Source organism: Thermobia domestica, chromosome 14 (assembly GCF_964235325.1).
Source record: "Thermobia domestica chromosome 14, izTheDome1.hap1.1, whole genome shotgun sequence".
Classification (NCBI taxonomy): domain Eukaryota; kingdom Metazoa; phylum Arthropoda; class Insecta; order Zygentoma; family Lepismatidae; genus Thermobia; species Thermobia domestica.
The window spans coordinates 71,196,380-71,222,299 of NC_137467.1; the positions used below are offsets into that span (position 1 = coordinate 71,196,380).

General features: G+C 36.6%; 1 protein-coding gene across 1 annotated transcript in view; it reads left to right on the forward strand.

Moving 5' to 3' along the window:
* Positions 1-25,920, forward strand: part of LOC145669865 (sodium- and chloride-dependent glycine transporter 1-like) — a 235,654-nt gene that overhangs the window by 159,609 nt on the left and 50,125 nt on the right. The window contains exons 3-5 of the mRNA XM_081738211.1: positions 4,826-5,104; positions 17,926-18,079; positions 23,758-23,890. Coding sequence (XP_081594337.1) covers positions 4,826-5,104; positions 17,926-18,079; positions 23,758-23,890 — 566 coding nt within the window. The remainder of the gene's footprint in view (positions 1-4,825; positions 5,105-17,925; positions 18,080-23,757; positions 23,891-25,920) is intronic.

Below are 25,920 nucleotides of genomic sequence, written 5' to 3' on the forward strand. Positions count from 1 at the left end.
TCCGTACAGATTTCCATAGTAAAGTTACCGATTCCGTATATTTGTACAACATACCGCTGTCCGGATAACGGATTTTTCTCAGTGCAGAGCAAAAACAGCATAAAGAAATGTTTTTTTTAAATCGATGTACTATCTCAGGAATATGTTTCATCTCCTTATTTAACCCACTATTCAAACCGTTTCTGGGGTAGCAGTGAACCGTGTCCGGTTTCAACGTTGATAGCTATAGAATAAAAATTTCAAAAGATAGTGACAAGTGTTATTCTGGAATCGATTCAGCGTGTCAAGAAAATATATCATCTTCAGCTATAACACTCTACTAAAACCAGATGTGATTGAAATTTTCTAGTAGTTCCGGTTTCAATATTGATTTATATAGATCAAAAACAGTAAAATTAATCGACAACCGTTTTATCAATCGATTCAGCATCCAAAGGATATGTTCTATCTCCTTCGTTAGCCCTCTATTTAAACAGGAAGTGGTAGAAAGCACCCACTTCCGGTTTCAACCTTCATCGGTATAGATCAAGAACGGTAACAGATACTGACAAATCCTTTTCTGCAATCAACTCAGCGTCTTAAAGAAGGATTCCATCTTCTCGTATACCTATTTACTATGACCGGAAGTGGTACTTATTTACTACTTAACAGATTTCGCCCCTTTCAATCCTTCTATTACAGCCCAAAAATTATTGTTTCAATATTGAATTCGTATAGTTTGGAAGTCTACAGTAGTTTCAATTTATAGATGATAATCAATATGATTGAATCATAGATACGGAAAATGTTCTGGACTTTGAAATAACTTTGTAGCTTTACGTTACAATATACATGTTTTATAATCCCTTGATTTCTTTGATGATTCTTCATTTTGGTACACCTTACATGAACTGTAAAAGAAGATTGTGCCTTCACAAATTTCAAGCTATAGAAATTGGTTCGTATTTTTGTTCATCACTTTGAATAGTCCCCTCCGAACGCTATACTCTGGATCTCTTTTCATTGGTTGGATTAGAGTTTAGGTATCTTCCCACTTCCGACAGTCCTATTAGCGACAGGAGCTGTTAACTGTCCTATGAGCGACTGATTCGATCTGTTAATTGTCCTGTGAGTCACCGATTCGTTCATACTAAGATAATGGAAGAAGATAAGGTTCTCTCTTCTTTAACTTGTTTTATGCTAATGTGATTTAGAACCTAACAAAATGTACTATGAAAAATTTTGCTCTACCTGAGTTTAATACGTGAGAATGCTCTCCTTACATTAACAATCTTTTATACGTTTTTCCTAATATATTTTTGAATTAATTTCTATGAATACATTGACTTTATCAAGGGGAAAACTAATTAAATATTTAGGTAGCTCCGCCTTTGTCTATGATTCTAATATAATTAAAAATTTCATGTTAAAATGACACGGAGCATAAGTTTAGATTGAATATGTTTATGGCATAAGAAAGAAATCAGAAAGAGGTAGGGGCGCCCGAAGAAAATTTTCTAGGGAGGGGCATCTCCATGGTTGCTGTATCACGTCTGGTATATCTGGTATTTAATATACGTGGCTTGCTATATTACGTATACACTTTTGTGAGCCAGGGGGTGACCCCTGCCTTCTCATCGGGCGCCCATGGCAAAAAGGTGTTCACCATTTGAGGATATCAAAAAAATCTAAAAACACAGTGTATTCGAAGAAATTATTACACAATTACAAATCTCTCGCAGAACTTAACAGTTCGTCTAGTTATAAGGGATTATTTCAGATTGCTACACGACAAGCTTTTATGTATGAGTCAAAACAAGGGAGGAAGGCAAATTAAGCAATTAGTTTACGTTTTAGTAGCTTACAATAGGGGGAAGGTAGTTTAAAGAGTTTGTTTACCTTTTGGATTGTTTAGAGTGAACTGCATTGTAATTGGTGGAATTGGTTGAGAATAGCCAATCAGATTTAAGGGATCTCGAAAGCTGTCTTTTATTATTGACATTTTTTTTTTCATTTTATTCATAGAGTCTTTGGAAATCTAAAAAGTAGATAGTTGGCGAAATTGTTTCACGTTTAAGTTTTTCAAATTAAAATATATTACTGAGCTTAGTGAGTAATTAGATTTGAATCAAATTAAGTACAGAAAACAGAGCTTTTCAAGAAAGGGGGTATTACAACTGGATTTTCAATAATTATATAGGCGAAAATACTTTTCATGGAAATATTCCTGTTGTCTCATTAAGTTATTTGATGTTTTATGTCAAATCTAACTCAAAATTAAAATAAGTTTTATTTGCACTCACAGTAGAGGAAAATATATTTGACGAACAATATCACTGGCACGTACATATTTCATACCAAGGTTGTTCGGGCGCTAATAACGCCAGAGGCAAACATATTTTACGAGATGGAATCATATCATCTTCCATCATCTCAATGTAAATGAATCGGTCGCTCATAGGACAGATAACAGTTCCTGTCGCTAATAGGACTGTCGCTTCTGGGACTAATTAAGAGTTTAGCACCCCTTTCAGCAGCGAGATTATGTGAAACGTAAGCCTACAGCTTTCCTTGCGATTCGAACCACATAAGATCCCGCCAGGAATTAAACCCGGGTCTCCCACACCGAAGACGCGTACCTAATCATATTTCCATAAGAGAGCTCTAAGATCTCTTTTGAGCTTTTGTTTTGGCGTCCTTATACAACACCGAGGTTTTCAAGGACTGGACCTTCTATTATCGTGGGTTCAGAGCACGGGCGGGAGCAGTCAACCCTCATAATGTAACCCATTCCTTAGCACAGTGGTTCTCAACCTTTTTGTGACTGACGAGACACTATGTTGAATGCCCCAACATCACGACACACTTACTTCATTTTTTTTTATTAACAGTATATAAATTACAATAGTTGAAGATTGTAGTTCTCTATTAAGTGATGACTCTATGCAATGAGAATTGTTGCTGCGTTGATTGGAGGCGTTAACTAATAAGTCTGTCTCAAAGTTGATTGTAAGTAATTATTCAATGCATCATAACTTTTAATTCTAATATTTCGTGACACATTCTGTGGGACTGCGTGACAGATTAATGTATCGCGACACACCGGTTGAGAACCACTGCCTTAGCACACTTTCTCCCGTCAAAGACAACTGGATTACAGACGATCTCTTTTGTAACATTTCGAATTACATCAGAATAAAAGTTACCTTTTTTTCATTTTCTTGTAGCCTTCTTGTCAAAGCATCGATGATATTATCAATGCTTTTTTAAAATTTTTATCACACATCTTTTCTTCTATCTTATGGACGTAGTAGTAATCATCGGAGTAAAGTATGTGTAGCATGGTGGGTGAATCCATTTTTGAAACCAAGTGATTGAATAGCATCGAACTTGAACCATAACCACCCATACGAATTTAATGTGATTACTTTTTCCTGGGTAAAAACACTGACAAGGAACCCCTTGAGTGCGAGGTCGCAAGTGCAATCTCTAATAAGGCTCATTTGAAAGTATAGTGTGAACAATGATAACAGCAAAAATATTAGCTGCCAATGACTTAACATGTGCATCAGGAGGGAGACAGAATATACGTGTCCGAGAGGTGCAGAGATCAACCTTGTATGGGATATATGTATTACACTTCACAAAATGGACATCGTCGACATTCACGAAATGTTCAAAACAAACCATTAACTTGCACTATTGACATCGAATGAAAAATGACTCACCACAGTGATCACAAACATTCGCACCATCAAGATCAAAGGCGAACTTCTTGGGAGTTACAAACCGTTCTGGACGTTCAGCTAGGTATCCACTTTTAAAGAATGCATATAGAATCATATTGGTATAACGGGGAGATGAGAACTGATGGAATGTGATAGCATCCGTTACATCAACGTTTTCGAGACCAGATAAGGTGAATTCGCTTTCATTCTGTATTGTTCAAATTATTAGAGTTTAGCGTTCCTTTCAGCAGCGAGGTTATATACGACGTGGACCTACACCTTAAAATGGGACCTGAACCTCATAAACTTCCATCGGGAATCACACTAAGGTCTTCTGCCCTAAAAACATGTCCGCAAACTATATAGCCACTTTGGAATACTATCATCCAAATGAGACATACACAATTAAATAATTTAACATAGCATTTATTATTCGTCTATGTTCAGTAACTGCAACATCAGTGTAACATATGAAGACGATCCTTCAGGAGACAATATTGTAATACCCGCATATGGCTCTGTTTACAAACAAACATCATATGCTTGTATTTACAAACAACATCATGTGCGTCCTACTACGAACTACGTACTACAATGGTAGACGACAGGAGCATCAGCCACAACAGTAATCACGTGACGAACTACCAGCGCCATCACCTCACTGGAGCAGCTAGAAAACCGAGACAGACATCAGTCTTTGGTTGGTTAAATCCACTCACTCAGCTTGCTTAGAGCTTTGGGAGCTTTACCCAAAGCCTTTAGCTTTCGCGGAGCTCTAAGTCTCCTATCCTATCCACTTAGTTTGCTCGGAACTCTGTGGAGATCCTTCTCTAGGCTGCTCGGGCCTTGAGATACCATATTTTACCCAAGTATTAGAGGACTTTACGTCATAGTGATTTTGCAACATATTGTTTATAGAGGATTTTGTAATAGAACTTGGTATTGGAAGAAACCAATTCCGGAGTAATTGCTCTATCTTAAACCTGTTTAAGCAGAACTTAACAATATATTACTGTTTTATTCATTTAGATTAAAACACCTAGGCTGAATTAAACGTGATATGTGTGTTAGGGGTAAGCTAAAAGTGTATAACCTGTTTCTGCTTTCTTTCTTTGCAGGTGCCTTCCTAATTCCTTTTACTATAATGTTAGTGATTGCGGGGTTGCCTCTGATGTTTATGGAGCTTTCGTTCGGACAGTACGCAAACCTTGGTCCTATCGCCATTTACGAGAAATTCTGTCCTTTGTTCCAAGGCATCGGCTATGGAATGGTCCTCGTTTCAACCATTGTTATGCTGTATTATAACCTCATCATTGCTTGGACCCTCTTCTACATGTTCGCCTCCTTCAACAAACATTTGCCATGGGCTAACTGTGAACCTGAATGGAGCACGCAATGTAAGTGGGTTTACTACAATCTAAAATGCATGTTAGAACAGATAGAAGTCATTAAGAAAGTGAAGTTTTAAAAAAATACTTTAAATATGCTACCAAACTAGAAAATGTAACAAAATGTTTGAAATTTCTCTTATTTGTTGTACTGTAAGAAACTGAATGATTTTTATTGTAATTCAGAATCTTCTATTCCGAAAAGAAGAAACAGAAATCTTATAATCTATCAATAGATCATACAGTAGAGATGTAGTATAAGAGATTTCAGCTGTTCTTCCCGCTGAAACTAAATCACGTGAGTTGAGATTGTGTCGCCACCACTCAAATCAGTTCGAGTAGCATGGACTTTTTGAAAACAAGAACGAATGAAATCATTTAGAGTTCGTGGATTTGATACAACTATTAATAGCTACTGCCAATAGCAGACAATGCGCTTAGTTATGACTCTAGCCGGCAGGTTCACTGATATCCAGGGCTGTAGTCGAGGGTACACGGCGGTACACGCCGTATACCCTCTGCTTAATTTTGGACATTAGAGTTTACCTTCTGCTTCAAAGCGTATAGTACTTTACTTTTGTTCCGTGTATATTTATTTAAGGAACCAAACACAAAATTATTACTTTAGGATGAAGGGATAGATCGATGTAAAATGGCGCATTTTTGTTCTAACAAGGGAACCTTCCGAAAATGATAGTTGCAGTGAAAGATGGGACCTATGACAATTGAAAGAGCTGTAACAGAGATGAGCATTAACAAAAAATTAGCTGCCCATAGCAATAGGTTCAAGAAATATAAGGGGTGGAAGTTCGGGAAGCAGCAAGGTTGGACAAGGGGGGAAAAGTGTAAATTCCGCAAAAAAGAGGGGCACGGAAAAATACAATGCTGACAAGTGATGTATAGAAAGAGACTTGCCACAATAGGGAACAAATGAAGGCCACCAGTGGGGTTAAAAGTGTTGCCAACTGCAAGGAAAAGTACATGTTTTGTAAAGAGCACTATATGAAGTGAGTGTAATATTCAGTGTCAACCTGTCATGTAGAACATAAGATATGACGTGTATAATCAGTGGTACAATCTAACAAAAGAAAATAGAAAAAACAGAAGTACGAAAAATACGGAAACGACAGAGTTGGCCATAATGCGCCACATTTGATCTCGAGCTGTACATATTAGAATGAACAAAACAAGAAAGCACCAACTATGCAGGACACCGACGTACACAGAATCGAAAAGAAAAACGAGTTTCAAAGTTAGCAACACTGGTCATGAAAATCCAGACAATTCTAATATAGTTAGGCCACTCGCTTCACAAAAAGAAAATTCCGACAACAGGCCTCACTCGGAATGCATCAATGCTGAAGTGGTTGCGGCAATGTCAAGTCGGGGAACATGAAATTGTTGGGTTGAGCCAAGAACCGATAATAGAAGTAGTGAACATTATGTCATGGTTGGGTCGTGTGTGGGAATATACAGGGTGTCCCACCAAACTTTGTGACCTGAAAAATTTGCAAAACGAACAAAAATTTGACGGGTCCAGTTGTGCAGGGATGTACCAATGTCAGGGGATGATAAAAGTCTGTAAGAAGCAAGTGCCCACAGGATCCCCATCATAAGGCCCCAGGAGCCAACTTCAAACTTTCAAATGGCAACAGGGACCGACTGGTACCTCTTTCAATAGATCATGGAATGTGCAACAATACCTATAAGAAACATTTGCTAAATTGAAGCATGGTTTTTAAAATGGCCGCCACAAATATATGGTGTGTCTTAACATGGCATCGAACATTGTGATCTCAAATTGCTGCGAAGCGAAAAGAAATGTTGCATATCCAATTGCACAGGAATGTACTCATGTCGAGGGCCAAGAAAACTTTGTAAGAAGCAAGTCCCGAAGGGCCCCCATCATAAGGCTTGAGGGGTCAAACGCAACATTTCAAATGGGAACATGGGGTGGATGATATTTCTTTGGATAGATGCAACACCGCCTATGAGAAACATTTGCTATATGAAGCATGGGTTTCCAAATGGCTGCCAAAATACACGATGTTCTTGTCACCGAGCAGATATTTTGGCGGCCATTTTGACTTTTTGTCAACTCTTCCGAATATTAAGGCCTTCCCAAATACAACCGCAAACATGCGGAAGAGTGATTTAAACGAGTTTTATGCCAACGTGTTTTGGCCAAGTTTGGCAGAAAGAAACCTAACTGATGTTGTGCTACTTGTTGATTCTTGGACAGCGAACAAAGACACCAAATTCCTCTACGAGCATGTACCATCCGGAGTGAATTTCAAAGTTGAGCTGATCCCTCCTGGTTGTACGGATCTGATATAACCACTTGATGTTTATGTTTTTAGATCATACAAGAACTTTGTGAGCTACGTTACAGAGCTTGTGTTATCAGATACTCACTTTAACATTTGATCCCGCGAGAATTTTCTGAAACTTCAAGCCTTAACCCATTACCAGTTTACGGCATGTTTATTCAAGCCTTTGATTATGTTTGCTTTCTGCAGGTGTGGATGTGTGATAGAAAGACCACCAAAGGTTCCGACACTTCTTTGGACTTTCACAGGCGATCATTGTACCATGTGTGACGGATTGGCAGTTTTCCGCTGCGCTCAATGCAAATGTATCTTCTGTTTGGACCATTGTCTCATCGAACAATTGCACGTACAATGTTGACGAGCATGCACAAATGATGCGAAGACTAATGCATGTTGCCGGAATTTTCTTTTTGTGCAGCGAGTGCCCTAACTATATTAGAATTGTCTGGTTTTTCATAACCAGTGTTGCCAACTTTGGAACTCGTTTATCTTTTCGATTCTAGGTACGTCTGTTTCCTGCATAGTTGGTGCTATCTTGTTTTGTTCATTCTAATATGTACAGCTCGAGATCAAATGTGGCGCATTATGGCCAACTCCGTCTTTTCCGTATTTTTCGTACTTCTGTTTTTTCTATTTCCTTTTGTTAGATTGTACCACTGATTATACATGTCATATCTTATGTTCTACATGACAGGTTGACACTGAATATTACACTCACTTCATATAGTGCTCTTTGCAAAACATGTACTTTTCATTGCAATTGGCAACACTGTTAACTCCACTGGTGTCCTTCATTTGTTCCCTATTGTGGCAAGTCTCTTTCTATACATCACTTGTCTGCATTGTATTTTTCCGTGCTCCTCTTTTTTGCGGAATTTGCACTTTTCCCCCTTGTCCAACCTTGCTGTTTCCCGAACTTCCACTCCTTATATTTCTTAAACCTATTGCTATGGGCAGCTAACTTTTTGTTAATCCTCATCTCTGTTACAGCTCTTTCAATTGGCATAGGTCCCATCTTTCACTGCAACTATCATTTTCGGAAGGTTCCCTTGTAAGAAGATATCCAAGCGTTTTGAATGTCGATGGATGTGATATTTTAATTCCTTAAAACTTTATTCTCTAGTGAAGAGAACCAAACTTGTGGAATCTTTTTAAACTAAGGTATGAATATTTTCAATATCACGCTAATCTTACACGTAATTTGAGCAATACAGAAACTATTAATTAAAAAAAACAAAACATTTTCATGTCAATTATTTTATTGAGTTAAATTTGGCCACAATTTTTTTTTTTTACTTTTGATACATCGGGCGCGGTTTTTTTCTGTTCCTTCCCGGAGTGAGTTGGTTCCTTCTCCATACTTACACCCAGGCCCGTATTCAGGGGGGTCTAGGAGGGCCGCCCCCCTAAATTTTTGCTTGCCCCCTAAAATTTTCACGGTAGGCTTGCAAATGAACTATAATATAATGATAAACTATAGTATGGTTGGATGGCCCCCCCCGATACATTTTTGGGCTGGCTACGGGCCCCCTACATTTTTGGGATGGCTACGGGCCTGCCTACACCTATTTATGTTATTAATGGTGTGTTTTAGGTAAAGAGTGTCATCAAGAAAATAGCATGAAATGCATTTAGACTATAAAACAGTAATCTATCGTTTATATTTTAATGGAATTAATTAATATATGCGTTTTACATTGTTCATTAAAAATGCCTGCTATCTCTTTTATGACAATCATAGATGTTCGAAAAACAGCGTATAGCCTCTGAACATTTTAGGACTACAGCACTACTGGTATCACTTTCGTTGCATTGTGAGAACGATTTGAATTTCAGTTGGGTATAAAAGGAAGGGTGCATCAGGGTGATCAGTGCACTAGATTACGCAGGAAAGTTGCTGGATTGCGCAGCCGAGACAATGTAGCGAATATATTGGTGAAGTACTTTTAAACTCTATATAAAAATATAAAATAACATCATTTGGTTGCATATAAATAACGAACACGAAAAAGTAAATTATAAAAAATCGTTGGTTAGTTGGTTTGATTCAATTTAGCATCCCTTTCAACGCCGAGGCTGTATGAAGCCGTGGACCTACTTTTAAGGTGGAATCTGAATCATAGTAATGCGTTCAAATTTCAAAGATATTCCACCGGGAATCGAACGCGAGACAGGATGCATCAATATCGCTCGCTGGGCCACTAGACCAGTCTGGAACGTTATATAAAGTTCATGAAACCAATTCTTATATGTATAACAATGAGAATACAGGGTACAGTATAGTTCATTTTTACAAATACATATACTTGCGTGTAAAACACGATAGCAGATGACAACTTACCTGAAAGTCATTTTGTTTCGTGCTTAAATTAAAGTATTGATGCGCGGTGGCTCAGTGGTAGAGCGTTCACCTCTGGTGCATGGGGTCCTTGGTTCGTTCCCAGTCCCAGCGTATATTTATGTGTGGGGGGGTGTAGATGTGTGTGTATGTTATATAATGTACTGTGTATACTAATATTCTTTCCAATGAGTGATCGCAATAAGGCTGAAGGTAGATCTGGGATAATTTGATCCATACTACATATACATGACTTAGTATTAAACTTTTCAATATCAAAGATACAAGTATCTGATTCAAAAATTTAGATCAACTCTAATTTCACAACGACATAGTTCATAGCTGCGACAGGTTGCATGAACCGTAGCATCACCTTCATCATTAATATAAATGAAGTTTTGCTCTCTTTTAGCGAATTTGATATTTAATGAAGCACATTTCTGTTTCCAGATGTTCAAGATAGTTGAATAGAATATTGTACTCTGTTATGGACAATTTATTATTCACTATAAATTTTAAAAGTGTTCACATTCATATCGAGTACTATAGATTTGAATAATGATTAACCTACGAAGTGGCGTGTGGGGACCAGATAAGATACAGTTCTTATCGTATATATGCATATTTCACAATGTGAATCGCATAAATTGTTAAGTGATACGATATAATCTCCTATCTTGTCCATTAAGCTGTAAGATGTCAAGTACTGCAAAACATTTGGTTTGTAGTGAGGAGAGTGTTCAGTGCTTTTCAAGTAGGAAAGGAGAGTATTGGAAAGCAATTCCATTATCCGCAACGACGCATCGTTTAGGCATCAAGATAAAGAGAGGCATTATGCATATGGTCATTAACAGATTATTTATGGCGTTGATGAGTAGCTCATTAGCGTCGAGCCATTATAAAGGGTTCAGGATTTATCTTCCAAACTTTACGCCACATTATACCAGCGGGAGACGGGGTTAGCGAAACATGAATTACAACGCAAAAGTTTTAAAAGTTTCTTTTATTTATCTGTTGTAATGTATTGGATGAAGGAAAGTGAAAGAATGTCGACAGAAAGGAAAAGTGTACAGTATAATAATAATAATAATAATAATAATAATAATAATAATAATAATAATAATAATAATAATAATAATAATAATAATAATAATAATAATAATAATCCTTATTTCAGTGCCGCGAACAGATTTTTGGCTTTTTCTCGAACAGCACATGATATCAGAAAACTATATTGAGATGGAATAATAATACTAGTGATAATAATAATGATAAATCAGAAAACAGTAAAACAGTAATAATGATAAATACTACTATAAAACACAATGTCGATAGATGTTAAATCAACAACTCTCCAAACCCCAATAATCATTCCAATATTCATGGCTACGTGAATAGTAGCTCATTTTCATCTTAAAACATAGCAGTCGAATAAAACATTTTTGCACCGAGTCTATCTTGTTTGTCAAAGTTCTAGAAATGCTGTTCCAAATTACCAATTCTAATTTTGATCTTACAAGTAATTTGCAACACAAAACGATGAGGTGAGTCCATTGGACTCAACTTATTTTTCCTGTACCATTTTGAGTTTTAGGCCTATTTTTACGAAATAAGCTTTCTACATGCATCAAGGACTTCGTGTTTATTACCTTGAGTTCTCCGATTAGAGTAAACAAAAATGTACATAAGAGACAAAATTGTTAATTTTCCGAGATGTGTCCAATGGACTCACCTTATCATTTTAAGGGTTATACAAATATACATATGTTTTATCTCTTTGAAATACAGACCACTGTTTAAAAACAAAACTTATTATCCTTCTGGTACTTTGTACAATACAATTTATGTGCTAAGAAAACTTTAACTGACCGTCAAATGTAATTCCTAAATCTTTAATAATACATACTTTTTCTATTCTGTACACCATTGACCTCATATTTACTGACATAATATTGAGTTTTATTGGTGTATGTCATACATTTTGTTTTCTTACTATTAATTTTTAGGAAATTGTACGCCACGTGCTTGTTGCATTTAAGTCTTGTAGTAAATAATTATCAAGCTCATTGTTAAGTAATCTGAACAATTTAGTATCGTTAGCATATAGCAGAATGTTGAAGTATTTGACCTTTTCTCGAGATCATTTAAAAATAATGAAAATAGGAGGAGCCCCAAGGGCGATCCTTGTGGTATTCCATTTCTTACATAGCCTACAGGTCTAATTTTAACTTTGTATGTACAGGTCTAATTTTAACTTTGTATGTTCTGTTTAACAGATAGCTTTCATACCGGCGAATGTACAAAGGTAATAAACCAATATTTGATAACTTGCTAGTGAGGCACGTGTGACTGACAGTATTGAAAGCTTTTGAAATATTATTATTATTATTATTAATAATAATAATAATAATAATAATAATAATAATAATAATAATAATAATAATAATAATAATAATAATAATAATAATAATAATAATAGTTTTATAATGTTATTTGTGGATAATGAAAATATATCCAAAGATGAGAGAAATAAATACCAATCGATAGATATTATTCAGGTAAAAGAAAATATATTATATGTGGCTGCAAAACATTTGAAAATACTTTCCAATATATGAAAGTGAAAAACGATTCTAGTATATTCAGCAATCAAGAGTTTCTCAATGAAACGATATTCAGCTTTTCCTTCTATAAAAATTAGTATTTGAGTCTTTATTTTACATCCTCATACGATACGAAGCTTATGAAGCAAATAATCTCTTATTAACGTGGGTTTAGAAAAGCTCAACAGAGACCTGAATCCGGAGCAAAGGACGGAAGTGCAGTATAAAATCAACCCTTACCGTACGAACAACTCTCAGTCACATTATTACGTCTTCAATAGGAGTGGACTAGAATATGCAGAAAATAAAACAGATATTCCTCATCTGTATTTTGCAGCTGCGATGGCTCAGTGGTAGAGCGTTCACGACTAGTGCATGGAGTCCTTGGTTCGATCCCAGCTTGCGCGAAGTGAGCTTTGTGATGGACAAACATCGTGTGCGTGGATTTTCTCGTGGTTCTTCCGTTTCCTCTCACTTTCTTCGTTTCATCATTTCATTCATTATTTCATCATCACCGTCTCCTTTAGCCTAGCCAGCATAAACGTGGGACGTAAAACTTCAAGATTTCATTTTATTTCCTCATAAGCATTTTGAACTGTGTTACTGTATTCAAAGTTTCTTTATAAAATTCGTGACATCACTTTGAAACACATATTTACATAGACATTACATGTGTTTGTAAGAATTTTCTTCAGCAGCTTTTGATTTTTTCAATATTTATCAAGCCAGTATTATAATATAGAAAATATGCAATTTTTGATACATTTTTGTTGGTCAGTTTTTGAAAATTTTACTACGTTTGAGGTCGCAACGTGAGTGTATAGTTCAGACGCACCATGTTTTAAATATTATATATATATATATAAGATCTTTCATTCGATTGTTTTTCAGAAATGAATATATTCACTCCATTGAAGAATTGCATTGGTATCTGCAATAATTGGAAAAATACACCGGTAATTTGTATCGCTAATATCTTTATTGCTTAGTTGAACACTTTATAATATATATTTCTTAAATCTCAATTGTTATCATGTCTTGTTCAAAATATACGTATCCAGCAATCTCTTTCGCTTTTCTTGCGCTCAGTTCGTACTTTAAGTTGTCAATGAAGCCGGAGTCTGTCATCAATCACTGAACACTTGATTACTTTGTAGATTAATCTCGATTTGACAGATAGTGAAAGATGGATTAATTCCCGTGATAAATGTCACTTTAACTCACGCCATCATTGTCAACCAAATGACTTTGTAAAAACTTAATATTCTGTGTATATTAACAGAAAACTTTGATTAAGGAAGATCAATTGTAGGTTCCAAAAATGTAGTGGTGATTATAACAATATAAGTGAGTTGTGAAACTGCAGTAGATTCCCAAACTATGCTAATTCAATACTAAAACCAGACATAATAAACCTATAACTTCTGATTGCATTACAGGGATAGGGTCACAGATGGAACCTATTCATGGGATGATTAATCTATATCAATAATGTAGTTTTTCATTATTTGTTACAAGTATTACTATATACAAACCAAGAAGTTGTAATAGTTATTACTACTCTCGGTTTCAGTAGCAGAATGAAATGTGGAATGAAATATAAGTAATCAGTGGCGGATCCAGAGGGGGTGATTGGGGCTTTCGCCCCCCGGGAAGAGGAAACTTTCTTATTTTATATATATATATATATATATATATATATATATATATATATATATATATATATATATATATATATAAATAAATAAAACCCATCCCAGAGTTTAAAGCTCATAAAATAGCTCTTAGTAGCAGTATTAAAACCCACCGCCCTCCCAGAAGTCCGTCCTGGATCCGCCCCTGACTGTAATATACGGCAGAGAGACGGTACACGGGTTTTCCCTAACCTTTTTCATGATAAAAGATTCTATACAGTTTATGAACTGGATTACAAATGAATAATGTTTCTAATAATCTTTTCTCTATAAGTTGAACTTCTTGTCCATAATCGCGCGGAGGTTTAAGGTAGTTGGTTAGGAACCCTACCCGATGCAGCTGGGTCTGAAAGAAGCTCTTGCCCGATGCAGCGCAGAGGTGGTATAGTATCTCCTGCCCAATGCAGCGCGAAGATTGGTAAAGTTAGGGAGTCTTTTCCGGCCAGATTAACTTGGGAAGTTAGGTAGGATGTGATCACTAGGTGACTGATATCTTCTACCTCTATACGTCCTTTTTTATAGCCAGTCTTCGGAGACGGAGCCTGTAGAAGGGTTGAAGGGGTCCTCTTCGTATCTCTTCGTGTTTCCTCGGAGATAGCAATCGTCGACTGCTTGCTGGTTCTTCAGCATATGGTGTTGTTTGTTAATACGATGGTATATTGAAATGTTCTTGGGATACTGGATTATTTTAAAAAAAAGTTTTTTGCAATTTCTTATCGTTTTAGCGCTATGGAAACCAATGTTGGAGTTGAAAATGATAGTAGATTTTCTATCATTTCCGTCTGCGAAAAACGAAACCTATTCTCCAGGCACTAAATCCATTTTTAAAACACTTCTCCCTGTCCATCACATTTTTTTTTCCACCGCGGTGATCAGTGTTGAAACTGAAAAATGTAGATTTCCGTCACTTCCGGTTTGAAAAGAGAGGTAAAAGTCAAGATGGAACTTGTACTTGGAGTACTATATCTAAATGCATATCTACCTATGTTACCATTTTTGGTCTATGAAGGTTATTATTGAAATTGTAAGTAGTAGTAAATTTCTACTACATCTGGCTTGAGCAAAGATATAAAATTCCCGGTCGCCAGGTCGCCATTGGCGACCAGAAATTTAGAGCTGGCGAACAGTGTTCAGTAGGAATGGTTTCTGCCTAAACTTACAGGGCTGCGCAGTTTCTGTTTCTCACGAAATTAATGGTCACTAAGTGAGATAAAACAAGGAATGTGAAGTTTTTATGTGTCAAACCAAAGGCCGGGGGGAGGGGCTTAAGGAGAACTCTCATGATTTGTACAAGAGAGATACAGGCGACTATCATTTTTGAATTGGCGAGTGCGTCTGACTTTGAAATTTTGTGTCCTGATAAAAGTATTTATTTACTTATTGCGACTTGTTTTACACGTCGAGGTTAAGACCATAACAATCCTTATCTACCTCCTAAACATGACACAAAATTCTAAGACAATATTTTACAATAAGAAAAATTGGAAAGTGAGAAATAAAATTATTATTGGAAGTAAAATTATTATATATATGTTTTAAAGAAACAGACACTCACTTACTTTCTCTCACACACACACACATTAAACACACAAATATTATAGTGCTACACTATGATCTACATAGTATAATGTATACATATGTATTGCAATATATAATTTAAGTTGTTATATCTCTATGTTCTTACAGCTAATTGACGAGCTGCTCTATTGGCTTTTCTTTCTCTGTGTATATTCAATTCTGCTTCCATAACAATAAATTGTAAACTACTCTTTTCAAAGACGCTACAGAACTTAACTTATGCATCGAGGTTGGTAAAGCATTCCAATCACGACAGGTTGAAATTATGTATGATTTCGAGAAATAAGTAGACTTTTCGGGAGAAATTGGTATAGATGGGACTGGAATTGGTACGAATAGAGGAATTAGTATAGAAGAAAAGACATCGATGGAATTTATTCTTATAAGGTTGAATCAATTCCAAAGATCCTATTTTCGCCATCTTTTACCGTTTTTGTTCTGATGTCTTCCGCCAGACCAACGGACAGACGGACATTGCTGTACTATAAGGTTTACCATACGTATGCATAACTTAATTTAGAAGTCTAAGGGGTCGAATAGTCCAAATAGGCAAAGAAAACAAGTCTCCAATGTTTTGTAAATTGTAGGCGATAGATGAATAGTGTAAATGAAAGTGAATGATAATGAAATGATTGGTGAAATGGAAGAACAACAAATTAGAAGAATCCCAAGGTAACATAAAAGAACCCGGAGTTATCCACCACTAGTTCACATGACTTGAGGTAGAACGAAAAACTCATCATACTATAGGGAAATGCTTTGCTTCAGTACTATTGTGCTCTTCACTGCGTTGTTACGTAAGAACATAAATATACACATAAAATTTCAACATTCCATTGAATCATCATAATTATAGGTATTCTGCCGTTATTGGTTGCAACTGAGAAGCTTCCATGATCCACGGTCTTCCGCTAGCCTTTTCGTCTTTACGCATGATTTCTCTGTTTCGATATCGTCCATTAATTGTAGTCTCCTTCGACCCCCTCCCTCGCTTTCCTGCCACTATACCCTCTAGCACGTCCCACATGATATAGTTCCTTTTTAGTAAATATCCCAACCAGTTTCTCTTCCTCTTATAATAATATCTAAGTTTGTTCTTTTCTTCCCTACAATTTCTAACACCTTCTCATTGTGAAGTTAAATGTTCGTGCTCTCCCACTGGAAAATGAATCCGGAACCCCGTACACCAAAGCCGTACGCGCTAGCCACCAGACCAGTGGGATGGGTTATTGTTGTTTGGGGTTTGTTCACCAATCAACTCGTCGTTACACAAATACTAATTCTCAAATCTAAATAGAGTTACTGCTTTTTGTTCTATTTTGAAATAATTAAATTGAAACAATACGGTTTTTAAGTTGCAATTAAATCGTTACAATAGTTTTAAGTCGGTAGATTGCCTTCACGCTAGCCACGTCTATTAGCGACATGGAAGTAAGTGATAGAGCAGCTAGCGAAATCTATTAGCATGACTGTTTACTATTAGGTAGCCTTCACACTTGGATCCTGGGAGCCGCTCGCTTGAGCTGCAGCTGCTATCTTTACATTGTCTTAAATATACGTTATCATACATGCGCTTCGGTGCAAATGAGTCGCGGCTCTGAGCTGTTATGAACATCAGCCCGCCAGTAGTTGGCTCGAGCGGGCTGCTGGCGGGGAAGATAATAACACGCAGTCTTATAGAACTCTCGCGTGAGTATGAACTCAGTTGGAAAGGAGAAAAATATACAGATATTTGATATTGAAAATTTTCTAATTTTGGTGTTACTCTGATGAAATGCACATTTTATGCTGTTATACAGTTCGTCGAATGAATACATAGACATCCTGGAGTAGGCTTTCGTCTTCTCTCAGTTTAGGCCACAGACTGTAAAAAGAACATTATTCCAGTCGTGATCGATCTATAGGATAACTCCACATTGTTCTATATTTTCTTTTACTCTTTTTTTTTCAATTTATAGCTATGATTAAAGCTGCGGCTACTTCTGGCTCTAGCATGTCTGCCATTTTGATATCACGATCTTTTGAGTTGCTCAAAAGTATTCGATGTCTACACACTACAGGTTCACATGAGCGCCTCATGCGAGCTGCTCACAAGTTCCTAGTGTGAAGGCAGCCTTAGGAATTAGCATGATGCACTGAGACGTTTGTCGTTTAAATAGTATTAAGGAAATTCTTAATAATGGAGAACGTAACTCCATTCTGAATAATGGAGTAAGTAGCTACTTTCCAGTTGAGATACATACAGTATGTATTGTATTATATATAAACTTGCCTTTCTCTTCCGTAGATTGTTACTCGTACGAAGAAGCTGATGAATGTGCAATGAAAAACGGAACCTTCTACCACTCCACGTGTTATAACGCAAGTGAAGCAAGCGCCCAAAATATCAGCCATCTCTTAGAGAACGCAACACGCCGTCCTCCTGCTGAAGAGTATTTCACGTAAGTAACCAACTTTATACACTTTATATATATATATATATATATATATATATATATATAAACCGTCAAAAAGTGTGTTTTCGACGAACACACACACAGTTTCAGACATTATACAGTATATCTCGACTTTTCTGGAAATAAGATCGAATTAATGTAGAAATACATAATGATTCAACAATTACCGCTACATAATTATAATATGAACATATGATATAAGCAACGTTCAAACTTGAAATACCACATCAATCTATCCTTACGCTCTTAAACAACCACCATGCGCTGGGCATTTTTATTCACTGTCTTACCTCATATGTTCATTTTAGTCATTTACATAACATCTTTTGAGAGTTAACCATATTACGTACTGCAACCAAGGGCTCCGAATTTCCAAAACTTATGTGGGTGCATACCAATGGTGGCCGTGTTAGCCTATATGTTTTTAGGGAAGTCTCAATGTTTGATTGATTTATTTTAGTTAAAATGAACACTGCATAAAGGCTATGCTGTGATAAAGTAAAATATACCGGTAATATAAGGATAAGTAAGTTGGGTCTGCCCTAGCTCAGTCTCTAACACTTCTGAGTTAAACACATGAGAAACGGGACCAAACAAAAAATCTTGTGGGTGGGTGCTGGTGACCCGGAGCACCCACGTAGTCGGCGCGCATGACTGCAACAATCCTTCACTTCAATTTGGAAAGTGAATCCATCTCACGATTATGCACCGAGGTTAGAGGAGATTGTGCTGATTATAATGAATGAAATGGTGGAATGAAGAAAGTGGGAGAAAACGGGAGAACCCCGAGAATACGCACGCACACGATATTTGTCAATCATAAAACCCGCATAGTGGAAGTTTCGATCGAACTACGAACCCCACACACTAGAGCGCTCTACCTCCGCGATCCAATTTTGAGAAAATTTTGTAGATCAGTGATGATTACAAAAGTTTTCCCTTAGGGGGACTTTAAATAAATAGAGAGTGAAACTAGTACTGTAAAAATACTGGGAACCCAAATTGAGTTGAGTTGAGTTGATTTTAAGTTTAACGTCCCTTTCAGCAGCGAGGCTATATGAGACGACACCTACTGATTAACGTGGAATCCGAACCATATCTGCTCCCACCAGGGGAAACGCAGGTTGAGTCCGATAGGAAAATTCCCGTTTTGTAGCTGAGGAAGAATCTTATTGGGGCACGCCCTGCTATAGATAACTTTCTGGTTCATGTTAGCTTTGTTTAGTCTAGAAAATTCAAGAAAGAAACAAAGAACTCTGAAGAAAGCAAGTTTAATTAAAAACAATTTGGTAACAGTTTACTCAAATAACTGCATCTCTTGGCTTCATTAGAAACAGTACAGAAGGTGCTGTCTGATCAAGTCAATTGTAGTTTAGTTGAGTTATTCTGTAGTTATTACGCAATTATTAATTAGAACTTGCTTTGTTTGAAGATTTTTTGTTTCTTTCGTGTAGCTCTACAGATAAAATTTCATAATGTGCATGCCGTTCTTGGCGGTCTCTGTATTAACATAAATACGTATAATAAATGATCTGGAAAATGTAATTATATAGTGTATTATGTGCATGTATCATGATAAATAAAAACGCTAAATTAGGCGAAAAATGATTGGTGTTGTAGTCTTTAACATGCCTTCCAAAGGTTGTCTTTGATTATTGGTTAATAAATAATATCAAGTAACAAGTTTCAGATTTCGTTAACAAAATTTTAAAAGAGATCGATCAAAAAGTTTTAGTTGGTATTCAAAGTAATTGTTATAAGCCTACAAAAATTGTTAAATAGAGTGAAAGAGAATAGGTAAATAAGTAAGAATTTTAAAAACGCACAGAATCTCCAATAACAAAATATAACGAAATAACTATTTACTTAAAAGAAACTTGGTTTGATGTAGTTACTTTCTATTAAAATGATAGAATACAAGATCTTTCTAAAAATAGGAGTTTCCTCCAGGTAGTACTCACTTCATACTTAGTCCATACAGCTGAGATGTTAATCCTCGTATGTTCTATTCTGTACCAGCATACCACACAAATACGAAGTTGCTATGATATTTCTTTCCTGACGTTCTTTGTTTTTAATTTTCTAACAGTATACAAAAGGCGTCCAAGTCAATCTGAGATTTTGTTTTAAAAAATTAAAGAGTGAAAACTGCATCTATATTTGCACATACCCCTCCCCCTCCCCCCTTCCCTACAGTTACATATTTATCCCAGCATTTAACTAATGCTTGGGAGACTTCGACATACAAAATTTTATCGCTACGTCTAAACTATTCTCGTATAACCTATTTAACTTCGACATCATTGTGGAAATGTCGATCTTCGAGGGTTCCAATCAGATGGAAATCAGTTGGAACTAAATCCGGACTATAATGGCAATGTAATAACACTGTTCCGATTACCTCTCAAAGGCAAAACATTGTCTTGGAACCCAGCGTGCACGAACTTTTCCGAACAGCAAACGATCAGAAGTTATTGTGTTTAACGTTCCTAATGAAAAATTAAATTTACAATTTTATGAAAAGTATGTGACTGTCAATGATACATTGTTCAACGTGCTGAATGTTCCCAGGAATGACCGCTGTGGACTGGGACCGCTGTGATAGAGATCCTCAATGACGAACCTACAACCATCTTTCAAGGGCGTACTATTTTTAGTAAGTATCCTGTCTGTTGGGAGGTCCTGGGACTAATGATTTTCTTTTAATATTTACACCTGGAAATGTTTCTTCCACACTTCTTAACCTTCAGCTTTCTCTTTAACTCTCAATATTTTCTTCATTTTTTAAATCATCAATCAGTTGTGTTTTCCTTCTTCTTTCTCTTCTCGCTTCCCTTCCATCTTTCCCTCTATGGTAGTGTGAAAAAGACAATTTCTTCGCAAGATATGTCCAATCCAATCGGCCTTCCTAAGAAAGATGCTGACTGAAAGAATTCTCTTCTTTCCTACACGTTTTAAAACATCTTCGTTTGTTATTCTCTCAGTCTATTTTATCTTCTTCTTCTTCTTCTTCTTCTTCTTCTTCTTCTTCCAACAATACTTTTTTACATTTCAAAACTATCTTAATATTTCTTCCCTAACTTCCATAATGTCTAGTCTCTGAACCACACAGTTCAATAATCTATATGTAGCACTTGACCAGTTTTCTTTCATAGTCCAATATTAAAGCTTCTACTTAAGACTGATCTTTTCTTATTGAATACTGTATCTCTTTGACTAGCAATTCTTGATCTGATCTCTTTGGTGTAGTAAGCGTCTCTCGTCAAAATACTTCCCAGATATTTGAAATGATCGACCTTCTCCAGATCTCTTTGTTCCACTCTGACCCATAAAGCGTGTTTCCATGGGATACTATCATGACCTTCTATTTTTCAACGTTGATATCCATTCCATATTGTTTCACAGTGTTAACTATTTTGTCCATCATATTCTGTAGCTATACTTCTGTTCTAGCTATAATAACCGTGTGATCCGCATATCTGAGGTTGTAAATAATCTGCCCTCGAATCTCGAGATCTCCATTTCCCATTAACGCTTCCTTCATTAAGCATTCACTGTAAATGTTGAATAATTGGGATGACAACTGTATCCTGTCTGACTCCTCTTCCAGTCTCTACACTATTGATTTCTCCTTGATTCAAGGACAACTTCACTTGTTGTCCTACGTACAGGTTACGAATGAGTCGTCAATCTGTCCAGTTGACACTGATTTATTTAAATATTTTCAGAAGTTTGGCCTAATTGACTAGGTCGTAAGCTATTTGTCAATCCATGAAGCGCAAACACTACTCTTTCTTTACACCAAGAACACATTCTGGTACAATTCTTACAAACCCAACAGTATCTCTCGTGCTTTTTCCTTTCTGGAATCCAAATTGATCTTCCTGCATCATACATTCTATCTTACTTTCCAACTGCCTGTTCAGTATAGCAGCAATAATGTTTCCAGTGTGGGAAAGAATGCTAATGGTTCTGTGATTGCTGCACTTCTTTGCTTGCTTTTTCTTGGATAATGCAACCATTGTAATATCAAGAAAATCCTCTGGCCATTCTCGACTCAGGTAGATCTTGTTAATATGTAAAGTCAGTACTTTCACTGCATTGTCTATGTCGTCGTCTCCAGTCGCCTTCTTACTTCATATGCCTTGTTCAATTTCACTTTTCAATACAGTGGATCCTTTGTCTCTATCATCCATCTCTTTCTCTGCTTCGATCACAATATCTTCTGGTCATACAGTTCCTTTATGTATTCCACCCAGATTCTAAGGATTCTTTGATGGTCAGCGACTACATGACCTGGTTGTACTTCGATTACAAACGTGCGCATACCTTTGTTAGCTTTCCCTCCTAATTCTTCTGCTTTGTGTTATGTCAAATCATATCTGCCGTGTCGTTGAAGGTCCATTAATTCTTAACTTATCTATTTCATGTACTTTCTTTGACTTCGTAAATCTCTCATCTCAATTAATTACTCAGCCTTCTGTATTCTTTGATATCCGTGGTTTTCGCCCTTCTGCGTTCCTCAACCTTCTTAAGCATAGCTGCACTTAGCCATGGTTTTCTTGCTGCTTTTTCCATCCTTTCGATGTTGTGGATTGAATCTAGTAGAAACTGTTTAACTTTTTCTCAACTATTTCTACACTACCTGCCACATGGCCCATTGCACAGAATATTTCTTCAATCTCTTCTTTCACATCACTGGCCATACTTCTTAGTCACTCTCAATTCAATTTTCGATTTCTCCTCCTATTTTTCTTTATTCACTTAGGTTTGCTGGACTTCCGCTACTAACCCTAAGAGGTTGTGGCATGAATCAATATCTGCTCCTGGTAGTGTCTTTAGGTCTCACACAGTATTCCTGAAATGTTTCACAAGAACATGATTGATTTGGTAGCGTTCTTATTCTCCTGGACTTTTCCACGTGTACAGTTTGTATTTTCGTTTTTCAAACCATGTATTCGTCACCATCATATCATACCGCGTACGAAAATCGACAAAGTATCTGGCTCCGTGCCTTACTTGTGCCTAGTTCTATAATTCCACCATCTTAGTCACAGCTTCTTTTCCCAGCACGCTGTTGAAGTCTCCCGTTACTATGGCGTTGACTTTAACTCTCTCCCTTCTGATGAAATATATCAGTAATCTCGTCATATATTTCTCCTACTTCATTACCTCATGTCGGTTGTTGTCATATATACATGGATTATCACGATATCCACTGGTTTTGCACTTAAATTTTCAAATATCAAGCAATCCCTGCAGAATTCACTTTGGTTACACTTTTTTGCTATTTTGTGTGGTTTTGCCTTTATCAACACGTTAGAGATATATCCGCATTTCTTGGTTCGTTGATTTAACGTCGTTTTTCAACATCAAGCTAAATGAGACATACACTTACACCTTATCGTTAGATCTGAGGGACACCGTTTCCACGAGTTCGAAGCTGGGTCTGTTGAACGAATTATAGGTAACATTGATTAACGACGCTTAGTAAAAAAATGCTTTCAAAAACCACATAATGACGAGAACCCTAATAGCAATTTTATAACTAGACGATTGTGCTTGTTGAAGTCCATACTTATTCATACTATACGCACGTAAATGCCATATTTAAGCATGATGACATAACATGTGTACTAATAGAAAATTATCTTACTTTGCAGAAATTACGTCTTGGGATTGTCAAAAGGAATTGAAGAAACTGGTCAAATTCGACTCTCAATGGCACTGTGTCTACTCCTTGCATGGATTATCGTGTTTCTTTGTCTTAGTAAAGGTGTCCAATCATCAGGAAAGGTAATATAATTATTACCAATGCAACTTCCTTGCAGTTCCTTTGATTCTAAACTTCAATAAACCAAACCTGAGCTTAATGGGGGCTCTTGAGAGACGCCACATGGGTAAAAACAAAACTTTTATCACTGCAAATTAAGGGAAGAATGCTTCCTAAATGTCTTAATTCTTGTTAAAATATTATGTCCGTTTCCCTCTCTTAATTTGTAGTGGTAAACGTTTGACTTCTACTGATGACACTACCCTCAAGAGAAACATCTTCCTACACTTATAATTAAGTTACATAATATTTCAGAGGAATTTATCTTTAAAGATTAAATAGGTATAGTAAATATTTAGTTGTAAACAATGATTATGGTAATACAACTAGATTTTAACGTACGCCAATGGTCCCATCATGATCACCATTTTACCTTGTTATTTTCAATACGCACTCCCCAGTATTATGGTTAGCACTGGTCCATTGTTACCAGGTTGACACAGAGCTCGTGTTGAGCGGGCTCAAAATAGGACTGCAGTGGTGTTAAAGAAATAGATAAATAGGAACGCGCAAATGGGAGCACTACAAAGTTGTTCTTACAATATATAAGTTCTCTATCTTTTTAGTTGGTGAAAGCGAGATATTGAGGTACTTACATTGATAACTGTATTATTCTTAATGTTGGGATAAAGCTGTAATTTGCTAAGAACAATGACTTGGTAAATGCATTATAGAGCAGCCTCAAAATTTTGTATATAAGGTAGATACAGCCATACAGTAATTTTAGCTGGATTTTTCGTCGTTGTTGCAGTTAAAGGTTAACACTCTTTCTTAATGCTAGAGGAATATAGGATTATCAAGAGGGGTACCGTTCATTAGTTTAGGAGTTTTGAGTAGTTTTCTTTAGCAATTAGTTCTTTATTCAACAATTGTTATCTTTCTTAATTTTTATTTTCGGATTGTGAGCAATGTATACAGAAGGTTGTTCGACCATGATCTATGTTTGGTATCATCCAGGCATTTGCTTGGTTTCACTGAGGCAAACACTGGAAAACTTTAGTCTGGCTGGCCGACTAAAGCAGGCATCAACCTGTTCGACCTTTTGATGCGTGGTGTTTTTGGGTGCTTGGCTTACTGGTATTGATTCATGTATACGGCGGGTAGATATTTGGTGATAGTTGTTAGAGTTTGTAGATGTTCGTGATTTCAATATCAATGGTGATGTATCTTGAGGAAGATGGCATAGGGTCACGTAATGTTGGAATGGGGATTCATGATGAATTGGCGGCACACCGTGGTATACATCATATTGGATAATGTTTGGATTATGGGACGGGCGGTTTCTCTCCTATTGTTGATGTACTTTTGGCAGAGGGCTTCTAGGTGTAGCAGGATGGGAGGGGAGTCTATTCGTATCTATAGCTCTCTCGTTGGGCTGAGCAAGTTTCTTCGGTATGCGAGGTGGAGCACAAGCTTTATTATGATGGCCAGTTTTTGGTAGATTTATAGTTTGCTGAGATCAACGCAGTGTAGACAGAGGTAAGAACAAATCTTAGAAAGGCTTTGCATATATTGGCGACTATATTTGCATTGAGCTCCCAGGTTGTGCTACATAATCGTCTTTAAAGTTTATCTGTTTTGGTCTTTTGAGGTAATAGTTTTTAGCTGTAAGGTCCCAAGTTAATTTCGAGTAGTATTTGATTCCGAGACAGGTAAGCGTGTTCGTTGGAGGGATTGGTGTATCGTCGATGGTGACATCTAGGAATCAGAGATTTCTCCGGATCGTACTACGTTTCTAGGAAATATTAATACTATGGTTTGTCTTTTTATATGATTTATCTTATCATAGGCACCGAGTGGAGCACCAACGGACAAATGTGTCACTGTTAGTCTGTAGTACTTTGTTTATGTATTGAATTGTACTCGCTGTGGCAAGAAAGTCGCAAATTCAAGGGAAAAGTTTAGATTATTTGGGTACTCTGTAAGATCGACAGTATACAGTAGATAAAGGAGAGGAGATAGAGCAGAACTTTGTGGAACTCCACAGTGGAGA